The 21,037-nt window shown below is 37.0% G+C and overlaps 1 protein-coding gene across 1 annotated transcript in view; it reads right to left on the reverse strand.

Annotated features, from left to right (window-relative positions):
- Positions 1-11,076: 11,076 nt before the first annotated feature.
- The window catches only part of LOC126484207 (uncharacterized), a 129,390-nt gene continuing 119,429 nt past the window's right edge, over positions 11,077-21,037 (reverse strand). The window contains exon 5 of the mRNA XM_050107620.1: positions 11,077-11,412. Within this exon, the coding sequence (XP_049963577.1) occupies positions 11,286-11,412 (127 nt within the window). The 3' untranslated portion in view covers positions 11,077-11,285. The remainder of the gene's footprint in view (positions 11,413-21,037) is intronic.

Below are 21,037 nucleotides of genomic sequence, written 5' to 3' on the forward strand. Positions count from 1 at the left end.
ATGTCAGCATACACAGAACAATATTTGTCTGAGAATCATGTGATGGGACACAAATGTACCAGCATTTTAGCACCATCAACCTGGGCTGAGACTACAATACTAGCAAGGCTTGGAAACCAGCAATGGATCTAATCAAAAAGACAGCAAATACAACAATCTGATGGCCAAGATGGGCAGAGTAACTATGCCTATCCCACCACAGATGCTGCTAAATGATGCACACCCTTTGGCATGGACCATGTGGAAAACAGATCGCCAGGGGGAAGGGATGTAAGTATGCTGAGTGCCCCCAGAAGCTCAGTTCATCAGCACACCTAACAACACTTTTTTCTGACATATTTTTTTCATGTTACTATTGTACCTGCTTGGAACTGTGAACTGACATAACACTCCCTTTACAAGGAGGAGATGTATCATGCAGCATAACAAAACTTGACAGGCTGCACAATCAGAGATCCTGTTAGCTGAGTGTTGGGCATTTTTGTAGAGATGTTGTGATGAGCATGTTGTGTCAGACTTTACTAATGCTATGCATCACATCATTTCAGTGGGAAAGCGGAGAATGAAGAAGCCCTGCCTTGGTATGTGACAGGGCACAATTTACTCACCAGAGCATTGAGTTCAGCTCCCAGGAACTATTTAAACCACTTTTACAGCTGGCCAATAATTTTACCTCTATACATGGGATTGGATTGATGGCATTACTTGAGGGGCAACCAGTTCTGCACATAGGATGGCCACAGGATGTCGAACATCCCAATTCTTATTTCTCTTTGACAAACCAGTACTGGAGACTGCATGTAAGACTGTCATCAATCGGCCTAACATTCAACTGAGTGGAGATGTAGTTTCAGTTCTGCTCCCACCACTGCCTGAAGCAGCTGAAATAGCATGTTGTGCTCTGATGAGTACTAAACCTATGAAACCAAACATTACCAGCAGAGATAGGGCAGCCATTTGGGACCTGAGAACATGCCCTGAGCTTGTTGTCTTATCTGGTGACAAATTCAATGCTTCTATTGTTCCCTCCCACAAGGACTACACTGAGAAGGGCAGACCTTGCTAAATGATGACTCCTAAAGGAATATCAACACTGACCCCAACAAGAAGGTAGAGAACAATACTAAGGCACTTCTCAAGGACTCAGATTTAATAGAAGAGAACATCAAGAAATTGTTAGCACAGGGACCTGTACCACAAAGACTTTGATTCTCTAAGATCCCCAGAGATAGGGTGACATTATGTTCTATTGTAAGCAACACCAGGGCTCCTAAATATTGGTCTTATGCCCACACCACATCCACAACTGTTTGTATTTGTGAAACACCTCAGCAACTTCAGGCTGAAGGACTCATATATCCTGACAAGATTTGACGTTGTTTCACTGGAACTCACTGGTCAGAAATTTGACAGGATGTGCACCGAACTTTTTTGGTCTCCACATATTTTCTGTTTAATGGAGAATGACATGAAAAAAACAGAGGAATGGGCAGCTGACATATCTGTGGTTGTGAATTTGTATATGGATAGTTTGAGGAAGAGGCCCTAACATCATCCAAATGGAAACTCACTTTCTTTTCCCAGTGTGTAGATGACATGTTTGTCATCTGCTCCACTGAAGAGACAAACATGTTGACTTGCACATCATCACTTAAGAAGTAACACTATCTATGTTACAGTTTTCTTTTTTTTAATGAAACTAAGCTATTATTGGCAACACTGTTCAAGTGATGCTGGAATTTCCACCTCTCCATACCGTAAGGCTGGAAATTCATAGTACATACTGCATATCTCCCCTACAGTGTAAAGGAAACAATGACAGCATTACCTACATCACTTAAAATTATAGTTTTACCAAGTGACTTTAAATTTGTGATAAAATATGTTAAAACCAACAACAAAGAGTATAAATATATGAAAATGGAGGTCTCCTAAATTTTAACAAGTTTTATGCAGTTTTTTTGTCTCTCATGAAAACTTTCAGAAGTATCACATAGGCAGAGCTTTTTCTTAAGTGATAGTATATGATCTCCATACATCCCAACACCAAGTTCACTATGTGTACTGGGCTACCATTCTTGGATGTTATGGTCAAGAAAAGAGTTAGTGGCACCCTGGACTATGGTATGCCTTGGAAGAAAATGCACACTGACCTGTATTTGAATACAGACAGCTGGAACCACCCTGTACAGATGAATGGGATAATTAAAACACTAGCACAATACCATCTCAGACACAGGGAGTCTTCTCCAGGAACTAGATCACCTCAGAAGAGTGTTCCAAAAAAATTTTTTATTCAGAATGGCAGTGGTTCCCAAGCCTTACTGAGATTGCAGCATCAGTCTCAGTTGATGAGATTGGCCTGGTGCGAATTACAATGGCCTGTCTAATGACACTGTCCCAATATTTTGAAGTTTGTTCTAAAATCTTGGTACATTTGTATTCCATCAAATGATGCTGTTCCAGTGTGGCAAGACACGCATTGGACAAATAGTGTGCATCATCAAAGAATGAAACCAAGAAATCCAGCAGTGCACATGAGTAAAGGTTCCCATAAAAGGCAGTGGTTGCAAAACACTATTTTCCTCAGCATCATTTGATGGAATGCAAATGTACCAAGATTTTAGCACTAACTTCAAAATACTGGGGCAGTGTCATCAGACAGGCAATTGGGATTCACACCAGGCCAGTCTCATCAACTGAGACTGGTACTGCAATCTCAGAAAGGCTTGGGAGCCACCACTGGATCTAATCAAGAAGACACTCAGCTGCTGTGGACAGAATAACAACACCTATACTACCACAGATACTGATACCATCTCATCTGCAGCCAACAACACACAGCCTAATGTGCCGACTGCTTAAGGGGTGGCTCATAGTGAGAGGGGATATAAGTCAGCTGCAAACACTCAGGAGCTCAGTTCATCAGCACACTTGATGATGTCAGCATGTCTGATCACCAAAATATTGTGCCTGTTGGACACTATGAAACTGCAGTTCATCCATGGATAGTTTGATCACATTTGTAAAGTGCCTATGTTTTCTGTTGACCATGTTGTCATTCAAGGGAACTGACTTTCCAGAATTTCTGTGGATGCATATAAATGGTGGAATGTAGTGTATGTTTTCTGGGGAATTTTGATGTTTTTTAAAATGATTATCTTTCAATTGTAATGTTTTATGAACACTGCCTGTGTCATAAATATCTGCGCTGTGAGAATGTAAAATACACCAACACTATAAACTCACGTTGCGACTGCTTAGCTCAATCAGTAACACAGCTTACTTAAAAGCAACATAAATGAGATCAAACTCAGGTTCAAATGCACTTTGACAGACCCAGAGGCAAAATGTATGTAATAAGGGTCTGATTGCAAAAATAAAAATTCTGATCCCCTGACAAAAAATATACAACCTATCATTGACTAATATAACTTTCATTACAGCAGGTAGATATAGAAACTTCATGGAGTGTGTTGTAAAATTCCATGAAATATAAACAAAGAGATCATTTGTTTACTATATTTGAAGTATTAAACAAGAATTATTAATACTGATAAATGCTATTAAAAATTAAACACATTATAGTGATTGACAGTCAATATCAATAATCACAGGCTTATAGTTCTAGCTATTGTTTGATTGATTTGTACTTATAGAACCTCACTGTACACAATTTGACCTCTAGTGAAACTGGACTATGTGGTGTACTTTCTGTGAGGGAAGGTATTGATTATTTCACTGGCATCAATTGACCACTTTGGATACTGTGGAAGCTGAGTTCACTAACTCTGTCTTGGGTCATAGAATACCACAGATAGTTTTTTATAAGTATGAGCTTCAAAAATAAGGTATCAATTGAAGTTGAAAACAGATAAAATTTTGTGCATTAATCTGGAATGCTGCAGCTATGATTGAATTCTCTGTTACTAATGATGTATTTAATCAACTATGGAGGTTAATGAGGCCATTTCTTTTTCCAGAGCTTTTTTGGTCTGGGGATTAACGGAATAAATTCTCCTCATAATGATTTTGATGCATTACTATGACATTGTGAATCTCATTGTTTGGAGCTGAATTTATAGAGTTTGGGAAAATAATTTTGAAGAAACAGTTAACATTATGTATACCCTCAGATTTACTCTTTCACTTGGCTACAATGACATCCAAACAGCCATTAAAATGTCCCATTTCTTTGCCAAACATGTAGTCACTAACATAACCTCTTAAAAATTGTGTCAATAGCAAGATAAATTATCAGCTGTATCTGAATAAAAGAACATGTCTATCAAGCTCTACATTTTTCAACAGCATAATTTAAGATGCTAAATTGCAAAGCTTTAATTGCAGCACTATCTGAAATATGAATCTACATTTCTCTAATTGGTTTTTCAAAACAACTGCTTGTTTCTATCTTCCCTTTACTTAGATGCCAATATTAATTTTTTTTTACAGAGCCTTAAGCAGCCTAATAGGCACAAGCAGAATGAAGGGCTTTTAAAGACTGGTATCCTGAAAATGAACCTGTTGGGCCAAGTATTTCTAAGGTCCCATCTTTTAATTCAATGACTGACAAAAAAATACATTTCTACTATGTTGTAAAAGCACCTCATTTCTTGAATTCCACATGTAGCATCATTAAGTGCTAGACTTAATGTGTGCACTGCACAATGCACATATTTTTTCAGGATGATGATGGTTCAAATCCTTGTCCAGCCATCTTGATTTAAGTTTTCTGCAATTTCCCTAAATTGCTTCAGGCAAAAGCTGGGATTGTTCCTTTGATAGAGCATAGCTGACTTCCTTCCCCATCCTTCTCTGATCCAATGGCATCAATGACGTTGCTGTTTGGTACCCTCCCCAGGTCAACCAATGAACATATTTTGCTCTCTTTGTCTTTGTTGAATTCTCATACCGACAGCTTTGTGTATCCCTGACATATTGTCATAACCGTCATAACCTTGGCCACAGCATTTGGTTAATAAGTCCCTTTTCATCTCTTGCACATCCCTTTTCTGTTTCTAAAGCACTTTGATCTTTTCTTTCACAAACACTTAAAAAGCATTCATGTATCTTCATGTCACAAGGCTTTCCACTGCAACATATCTAAATATCTGAGTTAACTAATATCTTTATGTAATTTTCTATGTTGCTTGTGTAATAATAGAAAATAATGAGACCGCATTGATGGCATTAATAATTTCTTTTTCAACTGCATGAGATAAGACATTCTGAGTTGAAGGACTAACGTATTTTTGTATATAGGCCTATTCTGATTTATTTATGATATGGCGTATTACAGGATTGTACTTTGTGAGAAGTTTGATGTTTGCTTTTTTCTCCCTGTCCCCAAAAAGCTATATTACTGGATGCCAACATTATTGTTGTATTCACAATAAGCTCAAGCACCTATTTTCACATCTTCTCATTTTCCCTCAGGGATGTTGCCAAGGTGTGCTCACAACTTCATTATCCAATTCATTAGTCTCCAGTTTCCAGACACCAGTGAATCTATTGTCACAATGTACACACAGGAACAACATGCTATGCCCTGGCCTTTGACAGTGACAAATTCTCTTCTTCCAGAAGACTAATGACACTACTGCATATAGTCTGTTGACAATGAAGCATGGCTCATGAATAAAATGGCTGGCAAGATATTTTAAGCACAGTATATTACCCTAAATCATGTACTATATCATTGACTACCTTAGAATGAATCAAATTCTTACATATATACAGAAATGCATCAGAATCTCAGAATACTGCTTGCACATTCAGGATAATCTAACATGCAATGCTATTGTAAGTAAATGCCAGCCCAGAATGACACCCCAATTTGGAAGAAGCGACTTTAGAAAGAAGTTACGCACTTTTGTTCCTTCAGATGGGTTCATATTTACCTCTTGTGAAACAACAATATTATGAAAAGGATAGATTGCTACTCACTATAAAGATGACACATTGTGCTGCAGACAGGTAAAGTGAAAAGACTGTTCATACAAGCTTCCAACAAAAACATTCTTCAGAAAAGAAAAATGCACACACACTCACACAAGCAAACTCTTCCCACACTCACATGACTAATATCTGCAGCTGCTTCAGAAAGAATGCAACTGAAATGTTTTGAATGGGAGAGACATTCTGGAGTGGGGCAGGGAATGGGGAGGGATAGCAGGGTATGGGTGGATGGAGAGGAATCAGCCCTGCAGAACACACAGGGGTTAGAGGTGGCAGTACAGGGCTGCCAGGTGCAGAAACATGAGGCTGCTGACAAGAGAGAGTGGAGAAAATGGGAAGCAGAAAGGAGAGAAACAGAGGGGAAGAGAGCAGTTGATGCACCAGCAGAGAACAGCACAATGTGGGTGAGGGGCACGAAATGCGTTGAGGTGACAGAATGGGGCAGTGGGGAATCATAAACAGCTGGATGGAGTGTGTGGGGACACTAAATTACCATAGGTTGAGGCTGGGGTGATTTCCAAAGTGGCAAAGTGGAGAATGTGCTGTAAGGGTAACTCTCATCTATGCAGTTCAGAAAAGTTGGTGATGGAAGGGACGACCCAGATGGCCTAGGTTGTGAAGCAGCCGTTGAAATCAAGAATGATATGTTCAGCTGCATGTTGTGCCACTGGATGATCCAGTTTCCTCTTGGCAACAGTTTGTCAGTGGCCATTCATCCTGGTAGACAGCTTGTTGGAAGTCACACCAACTTAAAAGGATGTGCAATGATTGCAGCAGAGCTGGTATATGACATGGCTGCTTTCACAGGTGGCCCAACCTCTTATATGGTAGGCTGCTGATGTTGCACCAGGCACTACTGGCTCATCTTTGCTCACCACTCCCCTGCTATCCTGCCCCCTTCCCTGCCCCACTCCACCCTTTTGCTCTTATTCAAAGCAAATCATTGCACTCTGTGCAGAGTGACAAGAGATAGCAGCCATGTGTGTATGAGGTGTGCTTGCTTGTGACCATGTGTATACATTTTTGTTTTTCTGTGGAGGCTCTGCCTGAAAGCTTATGTGTAACAGTCTTTCCATCATGCCTGTCTGTAACTCAATGTGTTCTCTTTATGGTGAGTAGCAAATCTGTCTTTTTCATGGTATTGTTGTTATTCAAACTGGGACTTTCTCTTGTGTAAGAACAAAATTTCTGAAAGCAGGAACCTGACATACTCTGCATCTCATGCTCTACAGTGACGGAGCTGTGTAACAAAGCAGCTGGTAGCATTTTGAACATTATAATGGTGTCTGTTGTAGTCATTTTGTCCTCATACATTGCATTCTGTTATGAAGATAGCATTTTATAATTTTATACATTGTTTGATGATGATTTTTATTATGAGTCACAGATCACAATGTATTATTCTATAACTCAACATGTATACTTCTGCTGATTGGTAACTTATGATGATTGTTTTCAAACAAGTTACCTTCAGTTCTGATTCTCTCATAGACATTGTGTCTGGTTTCTGAAAATAAAAGTATGTTGTGATGTTGAACTCAACTGGATAAAACTGTGATTCTTTTCTACAAATGAAAATAGAAGAAAGAGCACAGTGAACAGATTTATATGATATTTCATGACAAATACATTATTATTATTATTATTATCAGTAGTAGTAGTAGTAGTAGTAGTAGTAGCAGCAGGTAGTTGTAGAAGCAGAAGTAGTAGTAGTTGTTGTTGTTGCTTTTGTAGTTTGGAATTCAAAATTAATAGTTCTCGGGTCACCAGTAATAACTTATTCATCTTCTTTTTTCCAGAAAGTGAGATCACTGCAATATGGCTATCACACTTCAGTGGATTAGTGGCAAGAAAGGTTACCACTGTAGCCACATGTGGCCTCTCTTCTATTTGTATCTATCACATCATTTCACCTATCCTCAGAAATAATTTTTTGGCAGACAGCCTGACCACTGGCTGGTTGTTGGGGGTGATTAATCAGAGAGAGATACCCTAACTCAACAATAAAATATTATAATTCTTAAGACAAAGAATATGTACAAGCTGTCAGTACTGTAGACAGAGGCAAAGTGTAGAAGGAATGCTTTGTCACTCAAACAGTGTGCACCAGCGTATAGTGGTGAATGCAGTATTAAACTAACAATTACATCGGTCAAGATTATTAATTCTCTAATATCTTAACAATTTTTTCCAAAAAATAATAGTGCAACTAATGTCTTGACTGGCTGCTCACCTCTGAACAGATTATGCTCCAGAGCTCTTTAGGACTTCCATTGATGTTGCCATTCCCTCCACATGGCAATGAATATCTCTGATATCAATTGCTTGCTTCTGTTTATCAGTTAAGTGAGTTTGAAGTTCCTGACTTCCAAATTCAATTTTGAATGGAAAGTCTGTACTGTAAACAGGATGAATATTGTTTGGAACATGTTTGGTAGAGACTCAGATAAACCATTTGCTTGTGAAGATTTGATGTGATGCAATAGATAGGAAACTATATTTTACCTAGAGCTGTCTGTTTAGGGAGCTGCCTAGCATGCAAGAACTTGGTGGCAGCTTACACTGCCATGGTCAACAAATTTCAACACACACTTAATAAAGTTACCAATATTCCTTATGCAGTGTACATCAGCAGCAAATCTGAAATATACAGTCTGCTTTCATGATTAATATTAAATTGGGAAGTCTGATGCTTCACTTATTTATCAATATTAGCTTACACTGCAAGTAACAGCAAACTGTACTTATCTGAATTGTCACAAAAAAGTAGTAACTCACCATATACATGTGAGCTCAAAATAGAATGTGTCAGTGTTTGAGATGTACAAAAAAACTAACTAAAAACTTATCTGATGTCATGCAGAACTAAATCAAATTGCTTATTTACACAGCAAAACAAGAAAATTGTAGAGCCTGATACATAAACAAAAATACAGGTTTCTTTACTTTGAGCATTCTTTTAGTGACATATTTGCAGCAGAAATTTATACTACTCAACCTGTTCATTGGTTATGTTATTATTATAATGTTATTTACCAGTTATTGTACCCAGTAACATGCAGCTAAATAGAGATGACTTGCTGAACTATAACAATAAAGAGCTTTGCATTAGTCTGCAATCAGTTTCAACAGTTAGCTGACACAACATTTAATGAAATTTATGAAAAACCTACATTCAGAGCATCCAGGGATTTACCCAGTATGTCATCAGTGACTGGGCTGAAATTAATGTTTGTGTTGCCCACTGAGTCATATTCAGATACCAATGGAGCACTAATATGGTAACAATATGCTCCAATGTACCTCAATAATTGTAAGTATTCTGATAGTCTAAAAGACATTGTTAGTTTTAAACTATAAGTAAATTAATTTAGAACAAACTGCATGAACTGTGGTGCACTTTGTAGCACCACATGACTGTTTCAGTTCACTGAGCCATGTCATTTTAATTATAACCTACACTGCCATCAGCACATCTGAACACAATTCCTAGTTCTTACATCATGTACATAAATGCAAATGAGGCTGTAAGGGAGATCCTCTTGTTATTTTGGTGTTGCTTCAGCTTGACACTCCATCACACCTCACCTCTGAAGTCAGTACAATTTGGGATGTGCTTAACAATGGAATAAGTTTGGATCAACTCAAGAAATGGATTACCTTCCTTTTGATAATGTAATTTTGAGTTGACAAAATTGTGGGAAATGTTACAAAAACTTTTATCATCCACTGATTTACAGGTGCCTTGCTTCATTATCTGGTTAAATTTACTCAATATTTCACTAAACAATTTAACTGTTTTGTTGATCTATTAAATAATCTGAACAATTCACATGTAAGACGATCCACTGAATATGTAAATTTAATTTTTCAACTTCAGGGAGGCTGTTTCATGTATTTGTTGCAATTACTTATATCAGCCATAGTGTGGGACGTCTGCATTAAGCAACAGAGCAATGAGGGAGTAGTTTACAATTGGAGTACTGTGCTACTGTAAGAGTTTAGCTCTCACTGTAGGGCCATAATAATTTAAGTTAGACACCTTTTGTTTCTTTTCTTTTTCTTTCTTTTTTTTAAAGAAAGAAAAAGACAGTTGGAAATCGCCAAGACAAAATTCAGTGATAAAATCATGAGAAAAGCTCTGCATTAATACTGCTAGTATTGCCTCAACATTTGATAATCATCAACATTTTACTTGAGGGTGACCAAATTCATTCATTACTGTCACTATTTTTTTCAGGTATCAGAGCCATCTTACATCAGTGGAGTAGCAGCACAAGCAGTTACCAGTGAATTTCTAGGTTGCTGTCGGTTTCATCATAACTGTCACCAGAAGCAACCGTCTTTCCTGTCTGCCCCCTTAGCTGAGTGGTCAGCACAACTGACTGCCATGCAGTGGGCCTGGATTTGATTCGATTGGATTGGATGGGTCATAGATTCTTTCCACTCAGGGACTGCATATTGCGTTGCCCTCATCACTTCATCATCATAGACACACAAGTCGTCCAATGTGGCATCAACTGAAGAGACTTGCAACTCAGTGGTGGAACTTGCCAGGTCTGGACTCTGGCCATCAGTGCCATATGATTATTTTGTTTTACTGTCTTTCCTCGCTCATGTTGACTTATGGGGAAAGTTAACTACACATTGTTGAGAATGAGGAACCAGTAAAATATCACTATTGTGAAACATGCATCAGTTCTGGACAGGGCTACCTTTAACCGTGAATTTAGTATTGTTATTATTATTATTATTATTGTTGTTGTTGTTGTCATCATCATCCACTTTTCCCATATAGCTAGTCTAAAATAGCATACAATTGCAGAATCAGTTTTGGCAATGTGTATCTTAAGCTTCATGTATCTTCTGTGCTGGAGGAAACTTTTCTAAAGAGTTTAGCAGTGTAACTATTTGATTTTTCTTGTGTTTTGCTCGCAGTTGTTGTGAGACAGTGTTCATCCTTCTCCATACTGTCTGAAACATCTTCCAAAAAATGAAGGTATGAAATATTTGTGACTGGGTTCATTTGATTCCCATAAGTTAGATACTGCATTTAAAACAGATTTTCTTCTATATTTGGAAAACACATATCACAATAAACATATATATGCACTGTCATTCATTTTACAATGTAATTTATGTGAAACTATACACAAGAAATTGTATTAAACACTAATGTAAAGCTACAACATTTGACTTTAAATCACAGTTAACTTTTTCAGTCTCTTGTGTTAACTCAGTAGAAAGACACCAGGGTAATGAAATGGTGGCAGCTGACTTATTCCCCTGAGTCGGAACACAGATAAACAAGATCACTTTTATAGTCACTTGTTTCCACTAGAGGATGATGAATGCGAAGGAGGTGGTTTGCCAAGTGACAATCCAAGGCTGTGATGATGCCAACAAGTTGGCACCTTCCTTAGCTGACTCTCATTCACAAGTGTTGTGTGTCTGTACAAAAGAAATACATAACTTTTACTTTTGACTTGTAAGTGTATAATACACAGTTTCTACTATTTCATGAATAGCAATTATTTCTTGCAAGTCAGTCATGTTATGGAAATACCTAGGATAAAAAATAAATGAGTATGTGAAATGTGGCTTTGACCTAGGGTCAGCCATGGGTAAAATGATTGGCACCAACTAATATCAAAAATCTACTTACAAAATCTCATTTCAAGAACCATTTTTCACTGAGGAATCTAGGAATATCCTGCACCCCCTACATATCACTTCCACACTGACTGAAAATAAAATAATGTTAGGTACAACTCAAGTATAGAGGCGCAAGAAAAGTTACTTCCCAGTAATGGAAAAAAATGAGAACACTCAGTTTATGGTACAGAATAAAGAAACTTTTACTACAGATATAAATTAAATGAAAAAGGAGAGCAAGGATAACCTTGTTGGACACCTTGTCTCATTGTTGTCTCTTTCTTAATTCTGTTGATACCTACAGCAATAGATATCAATATCAATAAGAAAAAGACTAGGACAAGAAAAGGTGTCTGAAAAGGCTGACCTCTCTCTCCTTAATTTATTTACAAAAAGTGCAGAACGAACAGTAAAAAGTGGCGCCAAAGAGCTCAAAATTTATGTTAAACAAATATATTGCATTCCATTTGATCTTGATATAGTAGTCTTAGTACTTTCTGAAAAGGACCTGAACTATATGTAAAAAAAATTACTGATGCCTTGGATAGCAACAGAATGAAAATAAATGTCAAGACTAAAATAATGGTGAGAGATACACTGAACAGAGACATATGGGTGATCATTAAGATAGAAAATAAAATTCTAATGAAAATGAATGAGTTCTGCTACTTAGGAAGTACAGTAACACATTACAGGAGTTGAAAGAGACTTCAAACTACAAAAATTAGCAGTGAAGTTAATTTGTGACATCTCTAACAGAGCATCATGCACAGGTCTCCTTAATACACTCAGGATATTTATGTTACAAAGCAATATATATACTCACTGATGATGTCTGTAGCCAGCAACAGGGAATTATTGCAGAAAAACTGTCACATTCACAAGCATAACACAAAGCAGGTGAAAAATTTCCACCAAGCCTCTGCAACTCCCACAAAAGTCCATAGGGGAGTAACTGAGTCAGGGATAAAAGTGTATAACAAGCTTCCCAGCAGTATAAAAAAAGGAAATTAATAACTTGTTAATATTCAAAAGGAAACTGGAAACATCCCTCAGAGAAAAACGTATTATAAAATGATGAGCTCCTACAGTAATAAGGCATCTTTTTGAGTAAAAATAGAGGAAAGAAAATCTTTTTTTATGCCATGAAGGTAAAATTGTACATTCCTGACATAAATTATATGATAAAATGTAAATTCATTTATATGATGGGTTAACATTTATACTACCATTTATTCTGCACTATTAAGTATTCACTTGAACTTACTTATCTGATGCAGATAAAAACTTTGTATTGTAATTTGAAGCATAATGACAAAATGTAAATTTCATTACTTATTTGTGACATTGAGATACAAAATGTGTTCTTTCATTCATTCTGCTATTTTAAGCATTCACTTGGACATATAAAAGTAAAACGCAGGCTGTAATCTTGTCTGTGTGTGACTTTTTGTGCACACTACTGTGTACGTTTTTTATTTATGACATAATTAGTTGTAGCCTGCATGTATTGAAATACCTCTTTTAATTTCCAAATAGACACACATATAAAAAGCAGACCCATTTACATTTTCAAAATAAATGAAAGATGATGTTTTTTTTATACATTTAATTAAATTTGGAATCACTCTTTGCCTATAGCTTCATCTGTGCAATGTGACACACACACACACACACACACACACACACACACACACACACACACACACACACACACACACACAAAGAGAAAGAGACATAGAGAGAGAGAGAGAGAGAGAGAGAGAGATAATACACATATTTTTTCACAAACAATTAACATATTTCACACATATTCCATTGTTGTTGCTGTTTTTGTTGTGGTCTTCTGCCTGAAGAATGGTTTCAGGCAGCTCTATGGTACTCTATCTTTGGCAAGCCTCTTCATCTCCAGATAAGTATTGTAACCTGCATCCATCCAAATATGCTTATGGTATTCACCTCTCAGTCTCCCTCTGTGACTTCTACCCTTTGCACTTGCTACCAATATTAAATGGTCTTGATGTCTCAGATTGTATGCTCTCAACCGATCCCTTCTCTTAGTCAAACTGTGTCACAGATTTCTTGTCTCTGCAATTCCACTAAGTATTTCCACATTAGATCCCCAATCTATCCATCTAATCTTCAGCATTCTTCTGTAGCACACATTTCAAAAGCTTCTGTTTGCTTCTTGTCCAAACTGTTTGTCATCTATGTTTCACTTCCATACATGGCTACACTCCAGACAAATACCTTCAGTAAAGATTTACTAACACTTAAATCCATATTCGATTTTAAAAAATTTCTCTTCTTCAGAAGCTCTTTCTTCACCATTGCTAGTATTCATTTTACATCCTCTCTACTTCAGCCATCATGAGTTGTTGAACAACGACAATAGTGTTGAACAAGGAAAAGGGACAGAAGGTTCATAAAATTATAATATTCCAAGTTAACTGACTGCAGGAAAGAAATATCAACAGGTAATTTTTTGTAGTTTATACACATGGAATACTTTTAAATTATTAAGTGTGATCTGTCTCTTATCTATTTTATGATTATAATAATTTTTTCTGTATAGAAAGTGAGACATATGCCACATTTGGCAGAAATTCCTTCAGGGTTTACAGAGATGACCAGACATGTCTTGGCACACATGCAACTATCCCCTAATTCCAGTGGTGAAATACCATTGTAACTGTCATCAATAATAGCTCCCTTCCAGTATGCAGGATGGAAGTGGGCAGCAACTTAAGATGATTCAGTGAAATTACAAAATTGTCAAAGTTGCATAGAAGTTTGTTTTTATTTGGTGATCAGTTTTGGACTTTTGCCTATTATCAAGCCATCCACATAAGTCCTACCATCACATCATAATGTGTGTACATTGGCCACAATGCTTGTGAGTGGCTAAGTGCAAGATACATTTGCATATGACAGTCCAGTACTACATGCACCAGTAAGTCTAGTGACCATGAAAACCATGGATTTGATACAAATGTTGGTTGTTACCGAATATTTTTACGTGTCACATTTTCTCATTTCTCCTCCCCTCCACAGCACTTGAGGTGGTACAGGTATATTACCACTAAAATATTTTTATACAAATAATTATACAAATAATGCATCATGTATACACAAAATTTTATTGAAATTTCTCCAAATGTTTCTGTGTTAAGCTTCTGTGTCACCCTCTTTCACCCCCAGCCCTATGTGTGGTAGATGTTGATCATTTTTATTCTAACAGACATAACTATTCTCAACTTAAAATAATTTTTTTTAATTAAAAAGAAGTTGCAAGATGTTCTTCAACTTAACACAAGATTCTAACCCCTCTTCTCTAGCTGATAAGACTCTTTGCAAAAGAGAAGAGTTCTACCTAAACAGTTCCATAACACATAATGGTGTGTGCATAAGCAAAATAGGCTGTCTTTGTACCCGTGTTGACCAAGATAACAATGTGAGATCACTATCATGCTCCTCAAACCTCTGTAGATGATTCTGGCCTAGTGATTTTATCAGTTATCCTGATGTAAGATATCATTGCCATTGTCAAGGTGTCCAGCATGAAGGGAAAGCAGGTACTGTATAATAATGTTCATGTAGTCCATAGCTTTTATGGTGTCTTATATTATTTCTACAGCTCCCACGGAATCTCAGCCAAATGCAACCAAAACAGTACTGCTATCATTGATCTATTTGCATGGTGCGGTACATCATTCAATCAGCCATTCACATTGACAATGGTGTGTAAAGATATGACCAGCCACACAATGTTATAACAACAATGATTTGCCTGAACAAGCAACATTTTTCCATTGATACACAGCCCAATCATGACACAACTGAAACTGACAATGTAGTTATGTCATCTGCTGCAGAGCTCCATGTTCTTCAACGTGCACCGATTGGTGTGCTCTGAAACACTTTTGTCTCCACCAGCACTGCACACTGTTATCAAATCTGCCACAAATCACCACTTCGTCTGCTTTATAGGGCACTCAAGCCTCCAAACTCCAAGTGCAGTTGTGAGGCATGGACCCAATGCCTCATTGCCTGCTCCTGATTTCACCATCCTTCAACTATTTTCCACAGATGTTTACTGCAGTAACAAGACAACAGTCAACAAGCTTCACTGTTTCTGAAATGTTCTTGCTGAAGTGCCTTGCCAGAACAAACTTCTCTTTGTCATTGTCACTTATGCTAGTGGATTTCTCTATTTGCAGACAGTATCATCACTATAATGATTCACTATTCATTTAATCTCTGCTCTACACTTTCCTTAATGCAACACATGCCAATAATGCAACCAGGCAATGGTCAGTCTCTCAGTGAACAACAGTCTTAATGTTTTGGCACATCAGTGTATGTTAACAAGCTGTAATTATGAATTATAAGAGCAACTTATTGATGCATGTAGATGACACCAGCATGGTGAACGAATATTTGGCAACTGCACACTCAGATAACCTCATTCAAACAGTACTTAAGAGGTTTACTGTCAATCCACTTCATTCAGTTTCATGCAAGCCATAAGAAAAGATAGGAATTTATGGTGTATCATACAAACATATTTAATGAAAGCAGACAGCACTAAGTTCATAACTTTGCATTTATACTGCAAACTGAACTGGGAATGTCACATAACTCACACCACAAAGATATTGAACTCATTTGACTTTACTTTAAGAATATTTTCTTATGTTGGTGACCAGAAAGGAGTGAAGGCATATTATTTAGCTATACTCTATTATGTGTTATGGAGCTATTTAGGTAGAACACTTACCTTTGCAAAAGATCTTCATCACCTAGAGAAGAAGGGCTAGAATCTTATGTTGAGGTGATGAACCTCTTGTCACAAATTTTTTAGGCATTGGGGATACTTACGTTTACTAAAAGAAAAGTGATTCACACTATATAACAGTAATGATTGACTGCAATACCAAACATTCTTCAGTAGGAAACTTCAGTTCCTATACAAGAAATGGTATAGGGAACATGGTAATGGAATTCATTGAGAAAAACAGAATGTGTGATCTTAACATATTTTTCAAGAAGATCCCAGACAGAAAATGGACATGGAAGGGTCACATGGAATTAAAATTGAGGCTGATTGTGTATTGCCAAACAACAAATGGATTATTCAGGATGTGTTAGTTTTGAACAAGTTCAGGATTTCAAGTGACCATAGATTAGTAAGACGCAAAATAAAATTAGACACAACGTCAGAAAGAACTAAACTCACTAAGCTAAACTCCCATTTCATTGGGCTTAATAACTTTAGGTGTAAATGAGGTGGTAAACCAAATAAAATTAAAATCAGCAAGTAGGTTAAGCATCTAGAGAATGAAGAAACCATTAACTTAAATATGATAAATGGTGTTTTGCCAAGTATTGTAGTGGAAACAACAAAAAATGTTGCAGGAGCATTGAGGAGCAAACAATATGAATCTGAGTATGCAAGACAGTTGATGAATGAGATGAAATGATAACAGATGTTGAACATTAACTGAACTAAATAAAATTATTTAGAATTGTTTACAAGGAAATATCAGAAAGTTGAATGAGGCATCATATCACAAGAGTCATGATGATAAAAGGCTAGGTTAGAATGAACTTGTGAATTTACAGGCCTGGATGGCTCCTGGCTTGGGGGTGAAGGAGGCCTTAGCAATTGAAGTATGTAATTTTGCATTATTGGCTCAATGGAGCTCAGCATGGACAGAATGCAAGGAAATAATGAGCATTCAGTAGCAAGGAAATAATGAGCATTCACTAGATAATGGCTTTGAAAATCCTAGAGACAGACCTAATGACCAAGTCAGCAATGGGAAAATTAATTACTGCAGATTTACCTTCTGCCACTGATGAAATATAACTCAAGGTTTTACACAGAAAAATATTAAAAATAGTCTTCTGGAACTACATAATAAATGATGATATCAAATTGTGTGCCTTGAAGTCACAAGTACAGTGCATGACACTGAACAAAGTCCACTTTTTAACTGAGTGATTTTTGTGAGCAATGATTGCAAAAATACTTTAAATTACACTACTGGTAAACCAAAAGTGTTACAATCACAAACAATGTGTTGGAAGGAAGCTGGACCCATACAGTGAATGCATACTAATGCCAATTGTTGGTAGCTTAAATGAATCCAGAACATTAAGCCTTTAATTAAAACTGTTTAATTAAAGTGAGCAAAATTGATTGCTCTCTACAATTATACATATTATGAAGATAGCATGAAATGTCCTTTGTCTTGTCCATTATAAATATGAGTTTAGATATGTAAGCTACTTCAGTGTTAAATTAAGTATAATTCAGTTTTATTGAAACAAGTATTGAATTAAACTGGCCATATCTTAATTGTGTGGGTTTCCGTGGCCAGAGTCAGTTGACATAAAAGTTTTCTGGGTATGGTACCAAGTCATATTGTACAAAGCTATTGCTGGAGAAAACCAATCTGTGTGCAATGCCTAAGTGATGCTCAAAACATAACACCTGAGCTTAAAAGGCTATGCACAATGTTTCTAGCCAATGGCTACAGCCATGAGTTGATCCACATAGCCTTGTCAAAGAATATAAGTAAGCAAGATAAAGAAGAAATAGACAAACTGTAGCCAGCAGTGTACTTATATTATGTGAAAAATGTCACTGACCGAATAGGCAAACACCTTTGCTGGGTTGGGGTGCAACCTGTCTTCTATAGTGGTTGCAGGATCACAGATGTGCTAGGCTCTACTAAGAACAAGTAGCCAATAGCAATGCACATTTGGGAACATGAGCGCTATATTTGTCTAAGGCAACACAACAAATCTGCAGTAGTAGAACATCAGCAAGATTGCAGAAAAGAAATAAAATTCAGTGGAGCCTGTTTGTTGGCCAAGCAGCCAGTCAGGATGGAATGTACAATTAGAGAGGCCATTGAAATACTTAAACACCCTAAGAACATGAATAGAGTGGATGGACTCAGGGTTGTCCCATCTTAGCTGCCAGCAATCAGGGCCCAAAAGACCGCACTGTCAACATGAGGCGTGGGCACTACCAGCGAGTAACTGCCGCCATGCGGCCCATGTCCAGCATTTGGTAAACAGGAACCAACTTGTCATTCGCTGGTGACCACCAATCATGGCACATAATACAAGAGCTAATAGACAACTGAGGTTACACTCTCCCCTCCACCTCAGTAACTTATTGATATAAAGTTTCCTCTCCTTCTTCTTTAAGTGACCAATGAAATAAACTATCTTTTTAAAAATTATGGTGTAATGGCATGTGCAGTGAGCAGCAATAACAAAATATAAGGGACATTGCATAGTTAGAATGCACCAGTAGACCCAGAAGAAGGCCGCTGCAGCCATAGCCAAAATGCTGGTTTTCTCAAGCAGTAGTTTTATACAATATGACATGATACCAACCCAGAAAACTTTTATGTTGACTGCTCATATCTTGAATTTGGTGAGTATATATATATATATATATATATATATATATATATATATATATATATATATATATATATATATATATATATATGTCAATAACGCCATGTAAAAGAGCAGGGAAGCATTCTCTGATCTGAAATATAATATTTCTTTGTGTACGAATATTTTCTTGTATTTATTATTTAAATCAATTGTGTACTATGGTACCACATCATAGTTTTATACATGATGTAATATTTATGTGAAAATGATTTGTAACATCAGAAAAGAGCTGTGTTGTGGAGTGGCACTCCTTTCAGTATGCATCAAATTAAGAAAACATAGAACTTAAATGATGGACAATGTAATAAAAGTTTTTAAGAACTGTAGGTATGAGTAACACTAGAACGGCGGAAAGGGTCAAAATGACCCCTGGTTTTTTTTTTTTTTCTTTTTTCTTTTTTTTTTTCGCTGTCATATTCAATTCATTTTATTTGTTAATGAAATTATATGACTTTTTCTAATTTTTTCTCCTCTCTTGGAAGATGTTTTATTGTTTACAAAATATTTTAATTTTCTTTGCCATTTCATTCAGTATATCTAGAATGGCAGAAGGTGTCAATTTGACCCCACTGTAAATTCTCTTCTAAATATAAGTAAATGATCCAACAATACAGCGTCAACAGTGAGCAGTAGTGCAGAGCAGTTGCTGCTCATTGTTGCAACTTGGCACATATACATTCCAGTCTGCCACAGCTTATGTTGTGTCACTCAGGCAGTTTTCGGCCATGAAACATGTTTTCGACCATGTATTGTCAAGTGTGGAGTTTCTGATGAAGAAGTGTTAAATCTCTTGTAGAATTCCGAAGCTGAATTGAAAATTGACTTCACTGATGAAGATGATGATTATGTACTTGACACAAGTGAAGATGAAGACATTGTGAAGGAGGGATGATTAGTGGAAGAGGATTCAGATGCTGATATACGTCAACCGCCACCTCTTCCATCCCAGCAGGCACAGTTGGAAGCATCTACAAAGATGATTTCAAGGGATGGAACCTTGTGGGACATTGGAAATTATTCATCTTCTGGAAGGTGGTCAGCTGTAATGCTCTGAAGGAGAGAGGAAGTCTCACTGCTTATGCTTGCCAATGAGTAGACAGTTCTGTCATCAGTGTCTTCCGTCTTATTTTTGATCAAGCAATGCTATATCTCATGAAGAAATACTCAGAATCAAATTCTCAAAAAGTACTAAAAAGCAATGACTGGACTGTGTCACTTGAGGAACTGGAGAAATTGATAGCCATCATATATGTTTGGGGTGTATTGTGCACAGAAGTTATGTCTGTGGATGATCTCTGGTTGCTCTCTTATCATGGACATTATGCCAACAGGTATATTTCAGAAGCTTCTGAGATTTCTCCATTTTGATGAAAAATCAAACCGCACTGAATCCGTGGCAGCCAACAAATTCACTCTTGTATCTGAAATTTGGGGAAAGTTCATTGAAAACAGTATTTGCGCTTACCACCCTGGAGAAAATATAACCATTGATGAAGAACTGTTATGAAGTAAAGCAAGATGCAGGTTTACTCATTTCATATCCAATGAACCAGACAAATAAGGCCTCAAATTCTGGTTGGCTGTTGATGTAACAGCAAAGTATATGTAAGGCTTTCACATACTTCAGCAAAGAGGACATGCATAGAGAGAAACAACCACTTGGAGAGTACGTTGCTCTGTGTCTCATAAAGCCATTTGTAAATCAAGGAAGAAATGTGACCACAGACAACTTCTTTTTATCTCTTCAACTTGCTAAAAAAAACTGAAAGAAAAGAAAACTTCATTAGTTGGTAGAATGAACGAGGTCCACCATGGAATTCCCGATGAAGTAAGGAAGCCAAATGCTGAAATACACTCCCCCTTAATACTGCACAATAGTGGCAACACAGACTGCACCTTGACTGTATACCAAGGAAAGAAGAATAAACATGTCATT

The sequence above is a fragment of the Schistocerca serialis genome, chromosome 6, assembly GCF_023864345.2.
Source record: "Schistocerca serialis cubense isolate TAMUIC-IGC-003099 chromosome 6, iqSchSeri2.2, whole genome shotgun sequence".
NCBI lineage: Eukaryota > Metazoa > Arthropoda > Insecta > Orthoptera > Acrididae > Schistocerca > Schistocerca serialis.